Genomic DNA, 22,783 nt, shown 5'->3' on the forward strand with positions numbered 1-22,783 from the left:
TTACTATTCTCATGAATAACTAGACAGCATTGTCGTGATACATGATACCCCTCCTCCTCAATCTTTGGTCTCGTAGGGCAAATTACATGAATTAGTCGACGAATTTTTAAAGATGAGATAAAACTACAATCTGATAAACTGCACGATATAACACAAAAGGCAATAATATCAAAATATTGTATTGTTCCATAGTTTCAACTGGTGGTTGTCAATGATGCTATTCAAAGTCTCAGCACGGACAGTCTATCTTGTAAGAAAAATTTCTTAATCAATTTTGTTAACTCGTGTGTTCTGTCCAGAGCGTCTCGCATAAGTTTGCTTCCTTTTTTGGTAACACCACAGGCCAAGTTAAGCGAATGACGTAACAAAGAGTGAAAACGGCTTTTTGCTATTTTCTTTGCAATCTTGTTGCCACAACGGAATTCTGTCCGCGTATTTTTGACATAGCAAGATTCAATCGCTTAAAAACATCTGTGTTAACACCGTAAATACTTTCAGCATCACTTGATGCGACTTGGTCCAAGCCAACCAGCTCTTTAGCAACTTCAAAGCTTTCACTAACACGTTTGAACAAGATTACCACTTGCTCTACATTTGAGGAGTGTGTTGTTTCAACAACCATCGCGGTGAAGAATGGTAGAACAGACTAAACCCAAAGATCAAGCAATTGATATTGGAGCGGCTGATGATAGGTTTATTGGTATTTCTCATGGAACAACACACAGTATTGAAAAATTGGAAACTGTAGGACCACTTTGCTGTTAGTGTTTCCTTGATCGGAAGAAGCAATTTACTGGCTTCATTGTGGCAATACCGCGTGAAAAAGATATGCGATGAAAGATTTCTGTAAAAAGGCAATACTGTTTTTCATTTCACTGTGCTCCAATCCATATCATGGCTGACCTGAGGCAGCCCTATAGCTAATGGTGATGCTCGTTCGTTCGTTTGAAACGCATAGCAGTTTATTAGATTTCATAAATGGAGCTTTTAGACTGACTGAATATCTTTTGCCGTTGTCTTCTCTCATATCAAAATTATATACAGGGCTGTAAAAGCTACTTTTTGGAAATACTTCCAGTTTTAGTAAGCACTTGCATGATCTCTTGTGATCATATTGTGAAATACACACATGAGTTTATTTATCCATGGCTATAGCAATATCAATACAGTTACAGTTGTTCAAAATTCCATCTACAATTTTAATTGTTAATTTAGCTACAAGTGCAACATTATATGAAACTTTAGCAGTTTACTAACTGTGATTATTATGTAGTGTTAGATCAGTCAAATCGAGCTGATCTACTTTAAAATAGAGGAGTGAAATGTGCTTAATTCATGATAAGAATTTCCATTGACGAAAACAACTTAATAATTAAGTATATTCATAAATCCACAGCCTTTTGTCACAACCATTATTGCTTCCATTTATTGAAAATTCTGAGAAAGAATTTCTTCACTACATTCCAAAACGTGGGAGCACTTAATGTATAGAGGAACGGATTGATGGCCGAGTTAATGGGCACAGCAAAAATCATAAATAATTTGTTAACAAGATGATTTTTATTGATATCTATATAAAAAAGTGTTGAAACGGGAATCCAGCAGCAGACATCTATAACAATAAAGCTATATGTTAATATAAAAATACAATTACAGACGCAATCAAAAGTTACCATGAAAACAACATTAAATTATATCCCTTACGCTCACAAGATTCAATTATCATGAAATATTTTTGATTGTATCCAAACCAAGGTTGAATCGGTCCTTTATTAATATGCATTATTTCTTCAAAACGTCAAAATAGATAGAATAGCTGGCTGTTGCCAAATACTTTTGTTTTAAATCAAAATATCACACACCCACATACAAAGTTGAACGTTGCATGCTGGACTGCCTAAGAGGAGAGGTGATTTGATCTTGCCCCGTCAACCCAATCAACACAGTAGCTCCGATTTGAGGGAAGATCTCAAATTCCATTTTTATTATATTTTCATGTTTATGTACTTTCTACAGTAACATACATGACATGAGATATAATGTAGCTGATTGTTTACAGGAGACTCTCATTCAACAAAATGGTCAGTATCGTGACTTGCATGTGGCATGTTCACACAAAAATTTGCAATTTGGCTCAATCAAAATAAATCTATCTTGAGCTTGAGATCCCATTTCCAAATATGTTTTTCGGTAATGGGGTCAATTATGTTTCCATAGACAAAATCGAATTTATCAAATTGAATTTTTAATTTTTTCATTTACCTGTGAAAACAATTGCAGCAAATCTTTTTGCCATAACGCGATGGTCATACGTTCGATTTTCTGCATCTCTTGATGTCATGTAAAACGAAAAGAATATTCTCATGTAAAGAATGATCAGACACACAGCTGCTGCAGGGTTGATAAAGCCAAATATTGCAATACTGTAATACCAAAAACAGTGTTTTCTCTTTGAACTCCACTGGTATACACATCTTCCGAAATACTGGTAATCAAGTTTCCTTCCTTGACACTGGGGTATGTAATTAGGAAGACAAATAGACAAAACACCAACAGCAGCAGATATTAGCCATGTAAACAGTAAAAGTACCAATGCTGTACGGTATCGGATCTTTTTATGATGTAAACCATGAACAACATACAAAAATCTGTCGTATGCAATAAAGATTAGTGTAAACACCGAAACCTCGCTTGAAATAATCGAGATAGCTCCAAGAACTTTACATGTCGTTTCCTTTGGCCATAGACATTTATGATGAAGGTATTCACCGTATGTTGCCAGATCTTTGTACATTATTCCAACCAAATACACTCCCATCAACATATCACTCAAGCATAAATTGCAAATAAAAAGATTTTGTACTGTATGTAACTCGGCAAAAAGAAGCCTCATTATCAGAGCAAAAATATTGCCAACAAAATGAGAACAACGGTAATCCACACAAACACACGATAACTTTCTTTATGCAACAGCCTCCGTGGGCATTCCTTTCTCGGGTCTCCACTGCAGTTACATGTTATACTATTATTCAAACAAAGAAAGGGGCAGCAATTTTTACAGGACATTTCACTACAAAAGAAAACGTTTGCTCACTATTGGATACTTATACATGTATCTCGCAATAAACGCGAAACTTTATTTTACATACCTGAAAATCAAATAAAAATTGGATAAATGAATCATTGATCAATGTATACTTACACAATCTTTAAATCTCTTAAAGTAAAAATATCACGAAGTTTGACATATGTTTCATTGCCTTCGAATGATCTAAATATTAAAATACGATCTTAATTATTACACTCAATATTAATAAAAAATATTCAGTTATGACCATATTACATAGTAAAATAAAAAACCATGGCTAATGCAAACGTCATCATGATGAAATTCTCTTTAATTAGTAGTGGGTATAGACTTGATCTTCACCCCAGGTTAGCAATCTCAGCTTGTTCATGAATCACAAAACATGGCAGTAATATCTGCACATGATGTCGATATATACATTCATCATTTGCAATACGAGTTACTGATTCAAATTTGGAGTTATAAAATATACAAAAATGGTGCACTTACAACATTTCTAAACTACATAGTCCATCAAATGTGTGACGATCAATTTTCTTTATTTTATTGTGAGAAATATTGCTATAAAATATTTGAAAGTGAAATTACAAAATGCTTAGGAGATTGTTTTAAATGATTACAGATCCATTTTTTGTCTGAATTTTGTTTTTGATCATGCATAAAAGAAATTTTTACGCAGGACAATATCAAATAACAAAAAAAGGAAGAAATAGAAGAGGCTGGGTGAAAAAAGTAAATTCATATTCGAAGAAAAAAATTTAATTCAAAAAACTATTGACCAGCCTGCCTGTGTTTGAAATTTCATTAAAAAATGTAAACCAAGAAAAAGAATTGGGATGAGAAAATTTGACAGAACATAAAAACAGAAAACATAATCAACAAACAATAAATAAAAAAATGCTTACAGATTTCTTAATTTGTTAAGAGTTTTAAAACATCCCTTGGGAATTTCCGCAATGTTGTTGTGTGACAAGTCACTAGAAAATGAAATAGGAACTACATGTCAAGAAAAATAACAAAATATAGTTTTCCTTGAACGAAAATCAAAATAAGTCCATAACTATAAGGGGCTTTATGTAATGTACTTCTAAAACATCTACAGATTTTCCAGTTCGATTAGCCCATTAAACATCTCACAGTTTTGTAATGAAAGTTTATTGTTTGACAAATCTCTAAAATAATGAATAAAAAATATAGCCTTCTAGTTTAAATATGAACAATACAAGCTTTATTCAACACAAATTTGACAACATTTAACAGCTGATAAAAAGAAGCAGATTCCTATGAAAACAATCTATATTTCAAGTCGACGTCCCTAGGTGCGCCACTGGACCAATACCACAATGGGATCGACAAGTTTAACAATAGATTGCCAAAATTGAACAATTAAGATACAAAAACAAAGCTATAAGAATACAAAATAGTAAATGCTTACAGGTGTTTCAAATTGGTCAAACTTTTAAAACAGTCTGTTGGAATTTTTTTTAAACTGTTTCCAGCAAGGTTGCTAGAAAAATTATATGGAAAGCAATGAATAAATTTCAATGTGAAAAAAGAAATTACATTACCATGTATAAGTGCACTATCGGATTATGTACTTCAAATGCACTTACAGATTTTCCAGTTCGGTTAGCCCATTAAACATCTCACAGTTTTGTAATGAAAGTTCATTGTTTGACAAATCTCTAAAATAATGAATAAAAAATATAGCCTTCTAGTTTAAATATGAACAATACAAGCTTTATTCAACACAAATTTCCAACATTTAACAACTGATAAAAGAAGCAGATTCCAATGAAAACAATCTATATTTCAAGTCGACGTCCCTAGGTGCGCCACTGGACCAATACCACAATGGGATCGACAAGTTTAACAATAGATTGCCAAAATTGAACAATTAAGATACAAAAACAAAGCTATAAGAATACAAAATAGTAAATGCTTACAGGTGTTTCAAATTGGTCAAACTTTTAAAACAGTCTGTTGGAATTTTTTTAAACGTTTCCAGCTAAGTTGCTAGAAAAATTATATGGAAAGCAAAGAATAAATTTCAATGTAAAAAAAGAAATTACATTACCATGGATAAGTGCACTATCGGATTATGTACTTCAAATGCACTTACAGATTTTCCAGTTCGATTAGCCCATTAAACATCTCACAGTTTTGTAATGAAAGTTTATTGTTTGACAAATCTCTAAAATAATGAATAAAAAATATAGCCTTCTAGTTTAAATATGAACAATACAAGCTTTATTCAACACAAATTTGCCAACATTTAACAACATTGTTTTTTTCCTTTGAATTTTATGATTAATTATATGATAAGTTTTTATGTAATCAAAGAATGCATTTCTTGTTCCAATTTTTCCCGTTATCTTCGAATATCTCAGGAAATATTTGATCATAGTTTGCAATAGTAAATAAGTCACACTAAATGTAATGGTAATATTGTGCATCGCTGGCATTTAAGAATGTAATATTTGTCTTTTAGAATGGTATTAAACATTAAAAAAGAATATAAAACTGTTATATTCAAACATAGCCTTAGAAATACTTACAAAGCCTTCACAGTAACAAGACATTTTTCTTTTTGTCGAAATACATCTCCACAGATACGTTGGACTTTCTCTTCATCACTGAAAAGAGAGCAAAATTTACGTTTTTTACTTACAGTAAGCAGCATTGTTAGTTTGTACACTTATACAAAGCTTTAAAAATGATTTTTTTATATGTTCCATGCATGAGTGAATTATTTGTTTTTTTGTTAAGACACATGAAAGATAACCTTCATTGACACTCTTTCTTTATTAACGTTCCTATAAAGTCTCATGCAGTCTTTTTCAAAACGACTTTTCCGGCACATTTTTTGTCTTGGTTTATTAGAAGTTGTTATTATAATATAAAAATCTTTTCCTTAATTAATATGTCTTTTCTTAATAAAAGTGTATTTTCTTTCTTCTGAAGCAAACTTCTATTTGATCGATTATTTTAAAGTTATTTACATTTCGCCATTATCACATATTTGTACTTGAGATGTATATGTGTGTTTCATTTTCAAGTCTTTGCATCCAGTAAAATCTAGGAATTCAAAAAATTGAATTCAGCGAGGAGTTTGACAATAATAAGGATAAAGACAAATAATATGTTGTTGTCACTGGTATGCCTAATTTGAGTTAATTTAATCACGTAAAATGATTAAGATTTGCTTGTTCATACATTTATCTTTTGAACATGTCGAACGTATACAATAAATTAAGCAATCATGTATAATTTTCCTTCGTAGCATATCGTCCGTGTTAATCACCTCAACCTTTAACTAAGGTGAAAACACTGACCTGGTGGCAAAATAATTCATATTTTACTCAATCCTATTCAATAGTTTTTCTGATGATACAATGAAACAAATGAAGGTTGTAAACATTCACTTGAGGTGCAGTGTTATTCATTTTTCCCATTGATTTAAAAAATAACCTTTATTAGACAGAACACAGGAATAATCTGTCTGTGGTATTGTAATATTTTCTGTGCAACGTAGAATATCCAATGTACAGTTTTCATCTAAAATAAAAACAATAGACAACGAGAACTTCAAAATGCAAAAAAATACCAGGATGTATCTTAACATAGTTGCTAATGCTATCTATGTTTTAAAGAAAAACCAGCCACAGGCACGCACATGTTATGATTACACGTAAACAACATATTAAGAAATCGTTTTTGATTAAAGTGAAAAAGTTCCATTAATAAAATTCGATAGTGCAAATTTCTGTGTTTCTTCACTCACCAAAACAAAGCGTTTCTAAGGGGCAGAGTACATGGAGCAACTTCAGCCAAGGCTGAAACTCAGCCCGGGTTGAAATTGACCATATAATCGGCCAATTAAGAAATTTAACAATAATATTCATCTGAAATTTACATAGCAGGACCAAAACCTGTAGACTGACTTCTCCACTGTGTCAATCATCCATCATGTATGAATGAGGTTTACACTATTTTTCATTTTCTTGACCTCGTCTTAAAGGGCACATCGTGTTACTGAAACTAATTTTTTTTACTATATCAATATGTTACATTGTCATTTTGCTGTATGTAAAGTAGGCAATAATCAGAATTATAAATAATCACTTATGAACAGCGAAATGCTTATGAATAAAATATAAATGCCTTAAAAGGCTTCGAAAATATAAGTTATACTAACCTGTATTATTATTCTGACATTTTTGCTTAGAGCTGGCAGAAAGGAGAAGGAAAATGAAAAAATCTCTTACGTAAGATATCATCGTACCTACAATGGAATAGCAATTTTTTTGTAAATGAGATGATGTCAATAAAATGCACGAAAAATTAGCGAAACTTTCACTAAATATTAGAAACTATTTCTAATTGAGATTTCTAAATAAAAACAGGAATTTTATAAATGGAAATGTTCATAGTAACATAAATATTTAAGTGGTTTACTGGTCTGAATGCATGACATAGAAAGAAACAAGTATAATTGGAAAACTAACGTTTTGGTAAAAACAAGATATCATTTATAAGTCGACAAAATTTTTTTCAATCCAAATCTTGAGCAAAACACAGCACAAATATCTCTAATGACAGATTTTGTAAAATGAATGAGTTGTATTCACAAGAAATTGAATTAAATAAGCTAGTATGTAAGTTGAAATATGGACAATATTGTGTTGTGCAAGACAAATATAAGAAAAAAGTGAGTATGAAAAATGAAGATACATCCATGATTATTTTTTTTCAATAGTATTTTGTCCAGCTTCAATCCACGAGTTGTAAAAACTAGACGTTCATTTCTTCAAATGGAGAAAATGTACATATTGTCACAGCCATAAATTATGTATGTTTTTATAATCAACTAATAATTTATAATGATATAGATTACGAAGTTATCGATTTCAAAACTTTCATAATACACCAAATTATTTAAATGCGATATAGCTAATAAACTGAAAGGCACTAACAAGTTGCAATCTCTAAGTTATAAATGGAGACGTGGAAGGGAAGGGGAGGGAGAGTGAATGAAAGAGCACTTTGTTTGTGAGTCATTTTCATCTTGAAGACGCAAAACTATTGAAGTTTGCTTTCTAAATTTTATTATTTAATGTTTAACACAGAAAAATTCAGACAAAAGAAAATTACTTTGCATAAACGATAGCTAGTTTCAGTGTATACATAAAAGCATGGCTTTTATTCTTTTGTTTCTATTTTATGTGTTTTGTTTTGTTTCGTTCTCAAACAAAAATTATTATAATGGGGATTTATCAGAGCAAAACTATTCCTGCTTTAGCCAAAAACTATTAATTCTCCAAACATCAAAGGCGATATTCAGTCTCTCTGTGTTTAGAGTCACTTTGTACTCTACAAAGAAAGGAATGAATTGACAACTTTGGCTCATCTATTTATCTCAGAATTTACACATAAATATATCATAATTGTTATCATTACGATTAATCATTGCAAATAAAAATATCTTTAAGTATTTCATACCATTTTATATCTTCGTTTTGCTTGTTTTATCACAGTGCGTATAGGTCTTTATGCGTTGCGTTTTCAAAACAGCTAACTTAAACAGAGGTCTATTCAAGTGTTCCATCTGTCTCGTCATGCGTATGTCATAGCCTTTACAGTGGCTTAAACAGCTAAAGAGAAATTCACAAACAGCAATTTCTCAACAATTACTTTAATTGTCAAAAGACTTCTAGAAAAGTAAAGAAAAGGACCAAAGAGCAAAAGAATTTTTTAATTAGTTTTCAGCGAACAGTGTCTCACTTTTTCTCTCATCAGATCATCTTAACATAGTATTGAAGTGTTGGCAGATGTTTCTCTTTACATTTTAAACATTTTAGTCAAAATTTTCTGCATACAATTGCAGGTAATTCAAAAAAGCAGTTATAGACATGCGTTGAACAATTTTATTTGTTAGCATCTCTGTCATAATGTTACAATTACGATTAATATTGCAAATAAAAATATCTTTAAGTATTTCATACCAATTTATATTGTTTTATCACAGTATATATTTCAAAACATAACAGATGTCTGTTCCATCTGTCTCTATGTCATAGCCTTTACAGTGGCCTAATCAGCTAAAGTGAAGTTCACAAACAGCAATTTCTCAACAATTACTTTAATTGTCAAAAAGACTTCTAGAAAAGTAAAGAAAAGGACCAAAGAGCAAAAGAAATTTTGAATTAGTTTTCAGCGAACAGTGTCTCACTTTTTCTCTCATCAGATCACCTTAACATAGTATTGAAGTGTTGGCAGATGTTTCTCTTTACATTTTAAACGTTTTAGTCAAAATTTTCTGCATACAATTGCAGGTAATTCAAAAAAGCAGTTATAGACATGCGTTGAACAATTTTTATTTGTTAGAATATGGTAGTTGATCTCTGAATTAAAATTGAAGAATTTCATAGATATAGACATGCGTTGAACAATTTTTATTTGTTAGAATATGGTAGTAGATCTCTGAATTAAAATTGAAGAATTTCATAGATATAGACATGCGTTGAACAATTTTTATTTGTTAGAATATGGTAGTAGGTCTCTGAATTAAAATTGAAGAATTTCATAGAACTTTCATTAATGCCTAAAACGCTTAGATATTAAAACCACAAACAAAGTTTTTGCTAATAATACCAAATATTACAATGCCATGATAATATTTAGTATTATTGTGAGATATTTTATGATACAAACTGGTCAAAGTAAAAAACTAGGCAAATAATAGTTAAACCTTATTAATTCCATAAGAAAATTTCATTTTAACTACAAGGCAAAGCACCAGACCACAAAATTTCACGAATGAGGGTTTTGGAACCAAAATAACTTAAACTTATATTTTTATAAATAACCAGATTCATACAATTTTATGGCTAAACAGAAACTTAATTTTGTAGACTTTTTTAGCTTTTAGAATCAACAAACTTTTTCAACGCAGAGACCCACCAAAGAATTTTGTAGCTTCCTAAAAGGAAAGTAACGGTCAATATAATTCTGCTAACCTTATCAAAAAATAATAAACTGTTTTAATTTACAAATGTAGAATAATTAATTGGAGATTGTATGTAAAAAATGTGGTAAAATTTGTGGTACAAGAGCTGCACACATTTGACATTAAACACATATTTAAAAAAAAAACACGATAAAACAATTTCATCGTAAATTTGTTTATAAAGTTGTTTTTAATTTATCATCTTTCAAAATGCCATTTATTTCCTGTAATCTCAGACGTACAGCTTTACCCAAGCGATCACAACAAACATTAATATGAGTATTTAGGGAAGCAGCTCGTTCATCTCTAAAAAATACAGATAGTCAACAATGCAGAGAATGTTTCTACCACATTTTATGTTTGAAAGTTGAAAATTTTTACATTATGTAAAAATCAAACAAAAATTAAAAATTAAACTAAACTCGAAAGCTGCAAATAATTGTAGCCAGCAAGACGTGTGGTTGGATGGGGACTTTTAGCTAATCGAAAGGAAGATTGCATGCATGAATAAGAAACTTATCTTTATAATAGCAGTGGAAAACTTTAGTTTAGACAAAACAAATAATGTATGGTTCAAAATTTGTGGCAAATGTAAAAAAAGATTTTAAAATCCCTTAACAACAAATTTTCTATTTAAACAGCAAAATCGTGGTTTGGTGTCGTTGAGATATTAAAGAAATAAAAAATTTCTTCATACCTGGATAATAATCCTTGTGAAGACACTGGGTTGTTATTTGGAGGTAGTCGTCCACTTTGTGGAAATATTTCATTACTTAAATACAATAAACAAATTTTTCATTAACAATCAAAAAAATATTGATATCGTAACAAGCAATTAAAGTCAACATTGTCTTTAGTGAATTGACAGTTTTAAAGACCACAATGAAAAATGGTTTCATGCACAGTTGAGGAAAACAGGTAAATCAATATTAAGCCCTTAATAACCGAGCATGAGGTCTTTACGGAGAAATAACGGACGGAGATGTTTTTGTACAGACCGAGCTCGTAGGGCGAGGTTTGTACAAAAAGACAGAGGTCCAATATTTCTCAGTAAAGACCGAGAAAGCGAGGTTATTAAAAGGATTATTATATGGCATTATTTGAACTGAAACGAAGCTTGTTTTCTTTCTCGTCCTTGATGTTTTGTAAGGGTCGACTTTCGCTATTCTAGTTTTTGTCAGTAAAAAATAAATCGTTTCAAATTGTATCGTCTGGATAGTTAAATTGTTTTACGAGTGTTTTTCCTTCGACTCACATTCGTAAATTACTTTTGTTTCGTTTTTTTGCGTTTTGTTGTTTGCTTTACGAAGTTTGTTTACATTTGACTGCAAAATTACGCGTTTTGGATCGTGGTCGATTACGGGAAAATAATGGACCGGCAAAAATATTTCTGAGCCAATCAAAGCGCGCCATTTAGCCGGAAGTGACGCTTGCCATATAATAATATGAAATAAACACAGTTGCATTAACCATAGAAAATTACAAAATTATTTTTTAACCTGTAAAGCCTTACAGTTTATACGTTGTGGGTCTAACTAACCTAGTATCTTCATTCTCCTGTGAAAGAGTGTTGCTCACAAGTGGAAACATTGCATTTACCATAGCAGGCACAAGCATAGTGGGATTGGTTGAAGTCTCTGCAGTGTCATCATCATGGCTAAAGAAAAACATTTTACGTCATCATGGCTAAAGAAAACATTTTACATCATCATGGCTAAAGAAAACATTTTACATCATCATGGCTAAAGAAAACATTTTACATCATCATGGCTAAAGAAAACATTTTACATCATCATGGCTAAAGAAAACATTTTACGTCATCATGGCTAAAGAAAACATTTTACGTCATCATGGCTAAAGAAAACATTTTACGTCATCATGGCTAAAGAAAACATTTTACGTTATCATGGCTAAAGAAAACATTTTACGTCATCATAAAGAAAAACATTTTACGTCATCATGGCTAAAGAAAACATTTTACGTCATCATGGCTAAAGAAAACATTTTACGTCATCATGGCTAAAGAAAACATTTTACATCATCATGGCTAAAGAAAAACATTTTACGTCATCATGGCTAAAGAAAACATTTTACGTTATCATGGCTAAAGAAAACATTTTACGTCATCATGGCTAAAGAAAAACATTTTACATCATCATGGCTAAAGAAAACATTTTACATCATCATGGCTAAAGAAAACATTTTACATCATCATGGCTAAAGAAAACATTTTACGTCATCATGGCTAAAGAAAACATTTTACATCATCATGGCTAAAGAAAACATTTTACGTCATCATGGCTAAAAAAACATTTTACGTCATCATGGCTAAAGAAAAACATTTTACGTCATCATGGCTAAAGAAAACATTTTACGTCATCATGGCTAAAGAAAAACATTTTACGTCATCATGGCTAAAGAAAAACATTTTACGTCATCATGGCTAAAGAAAAACATTTTACATCATCATGGCTAAAGAAAACATTTTACGTCATCATGGCTAAAGAAAACATTATCATGGCTAAAGAAAACATTTTACGTCATCATGGCTAAAACATTTTACATCATCATGGCTAAAGAAAACATTTTACATCATCATGGGAAAACATTTTACATCATCATGGCTAAAAAAACATTTTACGTCATCATGGCTAAAGAAAACATTTTACATCATCATGGCTAAAGAAACATTTTACGTCATCATGGCTAAAGAAAAACATTTTACGTCATCATGGCTAAAGAAAAACATTTTACATCATCATGGCTAAAGAAAAACATTTTACGTCATCATGGCTAAAGAAAACATTTTACATCATCATGGCTAAAGAAAAACATTTTACGTCATCATGGCTAAAGAAAACATTTTACATCATCATGGCTAAAGAAAAACATTTTACGTCATCATTGTAGGGAATACAATATTCTCATGGAAGAAAGTCATGTGACAAAAAAGATTTATATCATCTCCGTCCTTAAATAAGATCACTCCATCAAAAATTCTGTAATCACAGAATACAGACCACTACCCCCATTTATTGAGCTGGCTATGTCACGGCCATTTATCCAATAGAAGCTATTTATAAGGACATTTTATTGTAAACAAGTGTAAATGCAATAAATATCTATTAAAACTCAGGAAATAAATTAAATGTTTAAATTTTAGACAGCATCTATAAATATAATTTAAAGTCGAAGTAAAATATATGTGTTTACAAAATATTCAAGTTACGTGTATCGATTATGAAACCGACGACAAAGTGATTTTTTAAAATTTTTGGGAGCCATTTTAAGTAAAGACGCTTCGTAAAACAAAAGGATAATATCCATTAATTGGTAAAGAAAGATAAAATGATGGGTGAAAACTAGGTAAAAAGATAAAAAAAAAACTACAATATTTGACAATATTGTACATACAAATCCCTCATGACGTCATCAGCTGGCAGTTCTTGAAGAAGTGCCGGTGGTTCTGGCGGAAGGAGGTCGTCAAGAAATGGACTTGTTCTAAAAATAGAAATGAACAAGGTGGGTGTGACTTAACTGCATATACAACGCATGTACTGTAGTTCGGCCATAATAATTAAGTTCATATATATATATTTTACAGCATAAAGAGAAAGAAAAATTGCATAGCTGTGTAAAAGAAATTATGATGTTTTCCTGTGCTAAATTTCACGTTCACACCAAATATGGATTCTATATTGCTCCTGCGGATGGAAAACAAAGTTTATGGTCCTTAAGATGAAGCCTTAATTGCCGCGGCGAATGGAAAAATAGCATGTGTTTAAATATTTTCTATTTTTCAATAATATTAACATATAAATAAGTAAGGATATTCATTGTGCAGTAGGAAACTCTCAGAATAGAAACAAAATCATCAATTATCAAATGTCACGCATGCATTACACAAGCAAAAACAAATTGCTTCAATATATACTTGCTTCGCTCTTGCAGATTAATGTTATCGCCAACTTCAAGGAAAATACAGTAATGTATAAAACATTAACTAAACATTGACGATTGTTGATATTAAACATACTCACAAACGTGGGACCCAAACATCAGTTATGTGAGGAACATTGCTAGCGGTCACTAAACTTTGACATGAAAATCTCTTCCAACTCATTAAACTCGAGATTACATCCTGAAAAGATAGACCTTTAGCCAAATGGAAATAATCAAACTTGCAAATTTTCATTCTCCCAAATAAAACAAAGAGAATAGAAAGTCAGTCTTGTGAGTAGAACTATAAGGATAAGAATTCGCATATTACAAACACTGTAAGAGAACTTCACAGGTTTGCAAGGATGTTAAGATATATTTGAGGAATAAAAGGATAAGTTTGACAAAATGACGAGTGAAAATGACTCACAGGTCTTTCAATTAATGATTTTTCATGTTTAGTTGCAGCAATATTTTTACTAGTCAACTTATAACGAGGTAATGGACAAAGATGGTATTCATCATCAACTTCAGAATATAAAACTTGGGGTTGTAAAACGTGAAGATCAGGTAAAGGAATCTGAAAATAAAAGATAATTCATTGTTGATTAGAAATGTTAAAAATCAATAATAAACAGAAGATTGAGTTAAATACTTATTCACTAACAGTATTAATGCAATAAGTAAGTACAATCTCATAAAAATCTTATGACAATAAGCTTTTAGAATTGTGACCAGGGATATACCGTAAGAATATATAGTAAAAATAAGCTTTTACTTGTTTTCAAAAGAAGATCATGGCTTAATCGTCCATGTAATTAAAAAGTAAGATTTTTACAACATTACCTCATTTATTAAACAACGATGATGATAAACAACTTACAAACATTTCCAAAGGATCATATTTTTGTTTCTTAAAGACAGAGTAAGGTATCACAAGTCGATCACCAGCAGTAACAGTGCTCTGTCTCAGCACATCGACAACGTTATTGTTTGCCTCTACATCATTTTCCATTGGTAAACTGTTAATGTTGATAGTATGAGGAAGAGATGAATCCATCTTGATAATTTCATCCTTAGAGATTAAAAATTGCAAAATACTTGTGTTGAGACGTCAAACATAAATCTTTATAATAATTTTTTCCCACCTCAGCTCCAGTCCTCAAAGGTCTTGGGATATCACCGATCATATCAGAACTAATCAATTGTTGGGTGGTATGAGATTTATAACCAAGCAAGGCATACTGTTGTGGTACCTATAAAGATGACGAAATACACATTTCATACCAATGGTTCATTATAATACCATGAAGAGCGCAATTGTCATGGTGAACAGCCAAAAGTTTTAGAGTTTCCACGAGTTTTGCAAACATATAGAAACCCCAATATAGTTCTGAAACCCAGGAATTCCAAGAAGCCCAAGAGAAAATTAAGTAAAAACAAGACAAGAAAAACACAAGAGATCAGAAAGGAATTGGTTTAGAATTAAAACACTAAAACAAAAGTTCTGAAAAGAACTGTTTTAACTCTTGGTTTTTCTTTTCTTGATTTTTCTCGGTTCTCTCTTGATTTTTCTTTTCTTGATTTTTCTTTTCTTGATTTTTCTCGGTTCTCTCTTGATTTTTCTTTTCTTGATTTTTCTTGGTTCTCTCTTGATTTTTCTTTTCTTGATTTTTCTTGGTTTTCAGAACTTTTGGGAAATGTACAATTTTTTTTCCATTCATCACAGTAATAGCGCTTTTCAAGGGAATATTTAGATTTAATCACCAGAACCAAGTCTTCGTTTTATTGTTTCATGGTTAGATTTTGTGGTACCATAGAGATGATTTGATCAATACCATAGTTTTATTGCAAGGTAAGACTTTGTGATATCTATTTGGGTCATGTGACTATTATTATTTATTTGCAAAAATGATAAGATACGATAAAATACGAAAAAATACGACTATACACGACACATTGAGAAGGAAGCTCTCTCAACATGTTGACTCAATACGCGCTCAATATTGTTTTGCGTTTGTTGAGTGATGTTAAGCGATGTGTGCAAACGCTCTGTGCTTATATATACAGCTACATATACGGTTCAGTGACCAGTTACAATATACAGCTACATATACGGTTCAGTGACCAGTTACAATATACAGTTACATATACGGTTCAGTGACCAGTTACAATATACAGTTACATGTACGGTTCAGTGACCAGTTACAATATACAGCTACTTATACGGTTCAGTGACCAGTTACAATATACAGTTACATATACGCTGAACAGTGCGCATGCCTTCGCTTAACATTGTTGAATGTGCTGTTCATGCACTAAACAATGTTTAGGTACGCCTTGGTGACAACGGAGCAAACAAATGTTGAGCACTGTTAAATGGAAGGTAAGAGTAACTTCAAACTTTTCTCAACAGCGCTCAACACTGCTCAATACCATTAAACACTCCACCCCAGAGTTTGTAAATTCTCTAAACATGTTGAGTCTAAAATGTAGAGAGACTAAAAGAGAACATGTTGAGACCGGCTGCACATAGCCTAAGACTATTTAAATCAAAAGTGCTGCAAAGATCACTTACTTTAAGTTTATAATATGGAGTATAATGTTCAAGATGAACAACAGTTGATTCGACAGGTAATTCATCAATATTTTTTTCAATCTGCAATACAAAATGTTATGTTTGTGATTAAAAAAATCATGAGCTTACGAATTAATTCCATCTCTTATAATCACTACAAAATAAACATACGTTATTTAAAAGTCAGCAAGTTCTTAATATGAACGCAGAAAGTGGTAGTGGGTATGAGTACATTTTCCCCCCATCATATTTATACATTGACTTTCTTAAACAAACATTGCTAAAAATACTTAATAAAGTATTATCTCCCACGTTAACTAGAGCAAAATATCCCTTCAAAAGTCAGAAACTCATTGTTTATAGAATGACTTCACTAATTCAGAGATTAAGGAGAATCGCTAACCTGATCATTACTTTAATCATCCAATTATGACTTTGGAAATAATTCAGAGATTAAGGAGAATCACTAACCTGATCATTATTTTTATCATCCAATGATGACTTTGGAAATAAAAAAGGTGAAACCATGTGGGGTCTCAAATGAAACACCGTTGATGTTGTACAGTTTTCTGACTTAGCACGATTTGCACCTAAATTATTCAACACACAAACACACATATCTACGAACAATATTCATATACATGTTAATAGAACATACATCAGACATACGTGCACTGCCTTGAAAAAGATCCTTCTCTTAAACTTTCAACTAAATTTTTGTTTAACGATTCAATATATCGATCAGCTCGACGACGCACGATTATCTACGAAAAAAGACAAACTTCATAAATAAAAGACAATATAACTTTACTTGAAGAGATAAACTGATTGCAAACTGAACTACTTAGACTACCTCGATTATACACTTGTATATAGCCTCTACAGACTGTCAACTTTGTCCAAACGAGTCCAATGCAAGACAAACATTGCGGCAAAACTCGTCAAAGAAAATCAAATATCTTAAAGTATTTATATTTAATTATTGCACAATACCTTTCTTCCAATTTGTATAAATCTACTTAGCACACGATGTCTTCTCGTCCAATCATCATTTACAAAAAAATCAAAGCGAGCAGTGCACGCGGGATACTAAAAATAAACAATGTGTGTGCTACAGAATACCATGAATAATTATTTTAAAATATAATATATATCACATAAAATTTCATACATTTAGTTTTATATTTAACATACTTTAAAGGTTAAAAACCTACAGTAACTAAATAAAAAACATCACAAATTATTATTTTTGCATTTTAATTGTTGACTTAATACTTATTTAGCTCGAGTAAAGAGAGTTATCAATATCATTTGAATGGGTCTATGAATAAAAATTTTCAATTAAAATAGATTCATTAGCAATGACTTTACCGTTCTAGCTTGACGTTGTATTCGACATTGATTACACTCAGTAGCAGAGCGGTCAAATTCCACCTCGGACACTAAATCACCTTTTTGCATCTGAAATACCACATTTTGTTTTAAAAAAATTTTCTCAATCAGCAATGATAACTAAAAATTAGGAATGCATTTCAAGTAATAACTAGGAATCTAAGGACGGTGTTGAGTTTCATAAAAATAAACTGCATTTTGATTTGTAATTTGAGTCCACTATAAAATATTTCATACATTTATTTTATTTCTTCATAAGCTCTAATTTTATTTTATTTTATGTATTCATATATTATATGATCGAACATCATTGACTTCACGGCAAAGAAAAATGTTTTTAACTCACCTTGTATTCTTTATTGGCCTGAACTCGTTCATCTAAAATACGACTTTTTTCAACATCTGATATTTTCTCATCTCCTAACTTGACACACCTTTTAAAATGAATAAAAAAACATTTAGATCACGTCGTGCAAATATGAAAATAATATGAAGATTAAATAGTTGAAGGTTTTCGAAAACACTCGAAACGTCATTGCTAACGCCATTGCTAACGTCATTGCTAACGTCATTGTTAACAAATATTGGTGTAAGTGTCTCATTAATCGCAGTTTTATTGTATATTAAATCACAGGTCCCCCCAAAATCCTTAAAATTTGCCTCCATACAAAATTAAAAATTATCATTTATTGCTCATAGTAAAAAAACAACTGAGGGCACTTTCATCGCTCTCTGATTAACTAGCTCGCTTTGTCTCTTATTTTTAAGGAAATCATCTGATTGTTCGCAATCTCCTTGACCGACTGTTTGAATTTATAGTAGTCATGACAACGACTGATTGAAAGTACTTTAGTACTTGCTCTTCATACTCAGTGGAACTGGCTCACTTAGTCACAAATTATTCAGACAAACTCCCACCGATCTAAAGCTTGTGAAAATTATCGCACTTTCAGAAAGTTTACTCTATGACATCTGATTTTATGTCTCTATGAACTTTCGCTATTTATCATAAAAATACAAAGCTTCTTCCAAATTAAATTAAAAGAATTCAAACTTCGAACAACACACCAGCGCAATTGATTTTGTCTTTCTTCTGTCATAGTCTGTTGAACTTTATATTCAAATGCTGTTTCCTGTCCAAGAAAATAAGAAAAGAAAATCAATCCACAAAGATTCCTAGTATTTGATTGTTTGATGTGCAACTGTAACCATTGTTATTTAGATTATTCAGTGCGTTTAATAAGTATCAAAAGTGAGCATATATCTATAACATAAAAATTTATCTTTAAATATACATTATATAATTCTATTGATGTATGCCAGCATTTCGTATACAGTGTACAATGCGTATTTGTCCATCATGAGTGATCATGAGCAACAAATAGTCTTTCTTATCATATGATAGCGACTTAGCGAGTGCAATGTACTCTGGGTATCATACCTTTAACTGCTTTCCGCTCAGTAGAATGTCTTTCTTGTCTCTTACAGCTGTGAATAATATAATATTCAACAGCTTTGATTATAAATAATTGCCACATGAATACCAGGCGTTGCATATTAACAAACAGATGAACGTTATCACAGTATAAAAACTTTAATTCTTAGAACAAGTATTAACAAAAGCAATGACATTAAAAAGTTTCAGATTATATGCTGCTGACTTAACGTTTTTCTGACGTCTGAGAAAAGAACTAATCTCAAGTCGTACCGTGAAATATCTTCATCCACAAACATAGAAATGGTCACTAAAAGTAAATTTTATGCATACAATATGTTACTATACCTTGTCGAACATCTTTGGCTTTCAGTTTACCAGGCTTTTGTTGTAAAACATAAGATACAGCACTTGTTGTAGCTAGATTCTTAGGAAACCTTATTCCGTTGCGAATGATTTCCTAAAGACCAACACAATTAATAATAAAATAATGGAAGCGAGGAAAACACTATCTCTATCTCTACAGTATCTCTTCACGTTCCCAGACATACTCTACGAATAATTAGGAAATACTTGATCCAGGACTATGCACTTTATTCGAGATAAGTAGTTCACAATAGACGGAATAATTCATTATGAACTACTTAGGTACTTTACTCTGGACTAAAGATACTGGACTAAGTACTTTATTGGGGACAAAATTGTAGACTAAGCATTAAATTTTGTACCAAGTGCTTAATTGTGAACTAAATGGCTTCTTATTTGTATACGATGTGCTAATTTGGTATTCAAGTTTTGAATTTTCTACTGTGTAGCTAGTATAGGTTATTCTGAGTAAAAACAACCAAACGTTATTTCTACAGACAACAATTTACTATATTTGAGACATGCTACTTCAAAAGCACATTTTCAAATGCTTTGAGTCTGGGTTCATTGAACTCTACGGTATTTTGTCGACGTACATTACCACAATTAAAAAAAAGTGTAAAGAGTTGGAAGTTTCCAAAAGGTATAAACGTCCAACAATTGGTAAACAATTTTTGTAATTTTAAATACAACTAATACGAAAATTAAAATATATTTATTAAAATTCTGTTACCTCTTTTTTATCAACATAATTTTTTTGGGTTACTTCTTGTTTCTTCAATCGAGATCTAAACAATGGATCTAGGGACAGAGGATCTAATGTTTTTGTTGATACTTCTTGTGAATCCATTTCTTGTTGTTTTTCCTCAAGTAGTCTAAATAAAATCAAAGGTATAGTATAAAATCTCAAAAGTCGTTTAAATCTTTCATATATACAATTGTTGGGGCAGTGAACAAATTTGTTTCAATAAAGATTCAATGTATGTGATCTACACGTGAAATATTTAAAGGTCCTAAATTTTATTTAGTCCAGAACAAAACTAATGAGTGAAAGCAGTTTTTTTCATCTTTTAAAGGTTGTCTTTACGACCAACCAACTTTCTCTACATACGCACATCTACGAATGTGATATTTCCTTTTTAGTTTGAGCCAGACAAATATCTTTTTCACAACAATGAAATTCTCTAGTTCTTAGTTCTTTCATTTCTTTGTTTTGTTCAAATTGAAACACGAAATTGTTCCATATCGCAGAATAAGTCTATCATATTGAACTCTTCTTTTATTAATCAGGCAACAACTCTTTCCATCTTTTCGTTTTCATCGCAACTTTTTTCTGTTGAAAATATCATTGCGTATATTCTGCTCTTCTTCACATGCAATCCTGCATCTTGATTTACTGTTGTATGACCCAGATTTTCTATCTTTTTTTCCACTGCAACAGCTTTATAACTTTTCTTAATTTAAACATTAATTTCATAGCCATTTTGTAGTCAAGCAAAGACTTTACAATTATAATTACATTACTAATGTACAAATAATTAACATGATGTTACACAGAGTGCGTACATTCAGTAGATTTACATACCATGTGTGCTGTATTTATTGCAACAACTTTAAAAGACATCTGAAAACATATCTGACTAAAGTTTTTGACCGTTGCCACTTACGACTTCTTTCGGAGACTCCCCATCTTTTAAGCATTTTTTCAGTTTATTTTATCACTAGATGCGAGGTTTTGGACAAACATATGACCTCAGCGTACTTGGAGTAGCAATCCACATTGACAATTAATGAAGACTCTTCTTTTGAGAGGGAGAAGAACTACATAAACACATCCGAACGGACAAAGTGTTTCCTTTCCATTTCCAGACCACCAAACAGCTTCTTTAGCTTCTTCTTTACAGTTCACATGACACATCTATTATGATGCTTATCATCATTTCCAGGAATAAAGCTTGAAATACTTTACAGAATCAATGATAAAGCAGCAATTTATGAGATATGTCGATGTGAATGGAACTGTCCAGATCTATCCCTTTTTCAATCGTTTTTCATGTAAACGATCATGTTTTCCACGCAAGTATGCATTCGATGTATAACTTCCTTTCCACCATCAATGGATTTACTGTCTTCAGCATTACATGCAGCAATTGAATGCCTTTACAAAGCATCAGGGAAGTTCTTTCCATTGAACATGTTGTGCTCAAATAATTGTGAATGGAAAACGCCAAAGCAAGACTTTCGTAAGCACACTTTCTCAATTTGTGGATACACAAACAAACACACACAAACATAAATTTGAGTTCATGATGTAAAGATATGCATGGTCTCTGAGTTCCTGATGTGAAGATATGCATTGGTCTATGAGCTCATGTTGTAAAAAAGAAATTTCTCGTAAACTTTTTCTTTGAACAATTCTATTGCAAAACAGCAATGGACAGCTTCTTTCAAAAAATGGAGCTGGTTCAACTTTTTAAAAAAGTGATTATCTTCCCCAAAAAACTTACAAGGCAATAAAATTACGTTGCTGCAACTACATACAACACATTTAGTAAGGGAACATAATACAAAGTAGTGTAATTGTGGCTTTGATACAGGAGAGTGTTGTAAAGACAGTTATGCTTTGCAACTTGTCTGCTGTGAACGCCAGTTATTGTTATTTGTTCCTTAACGTTAATGTTAATGTGATAATATTCAATTTAAACATACGTTAACTTCATGCCAGGTGAAGACGATCCTGTGATATGGCAAATTAGCGGCGATACAATGAATTGTGACACCAATAGCTGAAACATTAAAACTTATTAAAAATAAAGAAAAAATCGCCCAATTAAAACATTTTTATCAACTTTTGCAACATGCTTAACATTGTGTTGTATCACTGTATGTAATACAGCTGACATTATTCTGAGTGGTACAACTGAAAGACTACAGTCAACAGAATATTATACTTGAAAAGGGGACACAAGGAAGCGT

At 31.4% G+C, this 22,783-nt stretch overlaps 3 protein-coding genes and 1 long non-coding RNA gene across 4 annotated transcripts in view; all 4 read right to left on the bottom strand.

Moving 5' to 3' along the window:
• Positions 1–1,101: 1,101 nt before the first annotated feature.
• Positions 1,102–2,427, bottom strand: LOC124440810. Its single transcript, XR_006946772.1, has 2 exons — positions 2,263–2,427; positions 1,102–1,612 (listed from the first exon to the last, which is right to left on the bottom strand). It is a non-coding gene; the product is annotated as an uncharacterized LOC124440810 (long non-coding RNA).
• A 468-nt stretch (positions 2,428–2,895) lies between these two features.
• On the bottom strand, positions 2,896–4,546 carry LOC124440563 (insulin-like growth factor-binding protein complex acid labile subunit). Its single transcript, XM_046990959.1, has 6 exons — positions 4,524–4,546; positions 4,189–4,260; positions 3,994–4,065; positions 3,578–3,649; positions 3,203–3,271; positions 2,896–3,070 (listed from the first exon to the last, which is right to left on the bottom strand). Exons 2-6 carry the CDS (start codon positions 4,218–4,220, stop codon positions 2,896–2,898), a joined length of 420 nt encoding a protein of 139 aa, XP_046846915.1. The 5' UTR covers positions 4,221–4,260; positions 4,524–4,546.
• Positions 4,547–5,082: 536 nt separating this feature from the next.
• Positions 5,083–8,703, bottom strand: LOC124440564 (adhesion G protein-coupled receptor A3-like). Its single transcript, XM_046990960.1, has 7 exons — positions 8,591–8,703; positions 7,287–7,373; positions 6,560–6,646; positions 6,091–6,166; positions 5,647–5,724; positions 5,211–5,282; positions 5,083–5,104 (listed from the first exon to the last, which is right to left on the bottom strand). The coding sequence occupies exons 2-7, from the start codon at positions 7,366–7,368 to the stop codon at positions 5,083–5,085; spliced, it is 417 nt and encodes a 138-aa protein (XP_046846916.1). The 5' UTR covers positions 7,369–7,373; positions 8,591–8,703.
• A 904-nt stretch (positions 8,704–9,607) lies between these two features.
• LOC124440565 (cilia- and flagella-associated protein 221-like) overlaps positions 9,608–22,783 on the bottom strand; it is a 33,681-nt gene continuing 20,505 nt past the window's right edge. The window contains exons 10-28 of the mRNA XM_046990961.1: positions 22,517–22,593; positions 20,541–20,682; positions 19,790–19,901; positions 19,448–19,494; positions 19,075–19,139; positions 18,353–18,440; positions 17,986–18,075; positions 17,608–17,703; positions 17,290–17,378; positions 17,086–17,248; positions 16,615–16,695; positions 15,185–15,292; positions 14,920–15,111; positions 14,467–14,616; positions 14,138–14,238; positions 13,512–13,598; positions 11,638–11,754; positions 10,795–10,869; positions 9,608–10,403 (exon numbers count right to left, since the gene is read on the bottom strand). Coding sequence (XP_046846917.1) covers positions 10,274–10,403; positions 10,795–10,869; positions 11,638–11,754; positions 13,512–13,598; positions 14,138–14,238; positions 14,467–14,616; positions 14,920–15,111; positions 15,185–15,292; positions 16,615–16,695; positions 17,086–17,248; positions 17,290–17,378; positions 17,608–17,703; positions 17,986–18,075; positions 18,353–18,440; positions 19,075–19,139; positions 19,448–19,494; positions 19,790–19,901; positions 20,541–20,682; positions 22,517–22,593 — 2,010 coding nt within the window. The 3' untranslated portion in view covers positions 9,608–10,273. The remainder of the gene's footprint in view (positions 10,404–10,794; positions 10,870–11,637; positions 11,755–13,511; positions 13,599–14,137; positions 14,239–14,466; positions 14,617–14,919; positions 15,112–15,184; positions 15,293–16,614; positions 16,696–17,085; positions 17,249–17,289; positions 17,379–17,607; positions 17,704–17,985; positions 18,076–18,352; positions 18,441–19,074; positions 19,140–19,447; positions 19,495–19,789; positions 19,902–20,540; positions 20,683–22,516; positions 22,594–22,783) is intronic.

This window comes from Xenia sp. Carnegie-2017, unplaced genomic scaffold (genome assembly GCF_021976095.1).
Source record: "Xenia sp. Carnegie-2017 unplaced genomic scaffold, XeniaSp_v1 HiC_scaffold_2, whole genome shotgun sequence".
Lineage (NCBI taxonomy): Eukaryota > Metazoa > Cnidaria > Anthozoa > Malacalcyonacea > Xeniidae > Xenia > Xenia sp. Carnegie-2017.

Bases quoted from the DNA above. Each gene is read 5' to 3' on its own strand.
- LOC124440563 (XM_046990959.1), bottom strand. From the start codon at position 4,220: ATGTTTAATGGGCTAATCGAACTGGAAAATCT. The intron at 4,066-4,188 runs GTAGATGTTTTA...TTCATTTTCTAG, and splicing joins CTAATCGAACTGGAAAATCT to TGACTTGTCACACAACAACA. The intron at 3,650-3,993 runs GTAAGCATTTTT...AATATTTTATAG, and splicing joins CTTAACAAATTAAGAAATCT to CAATATTTCTCACAATAAAA.
- LOC124440564 (XM_046990960.1), bottom strand. From the start codon at position 7,368: ATGATATCTTACGTAAGAGATTTTTTCATTTTCCTTCTCCTTTCTGCC. The intron at 6,167-6,559 runs GTTATTTTTTAA...TTGAATTCCTAG, and splicing joins CTGTGTTCTGTCTAATAAAG to ATTTTACTGGATGCAAAGAC. The intron at 5,283-5,646 runs GTAAGTATTTCT...TCATTATTTTAG, and splicing joins CTTGTTACTGTGAAGGCTTT to AGATTTGTCAAACAATAAAC.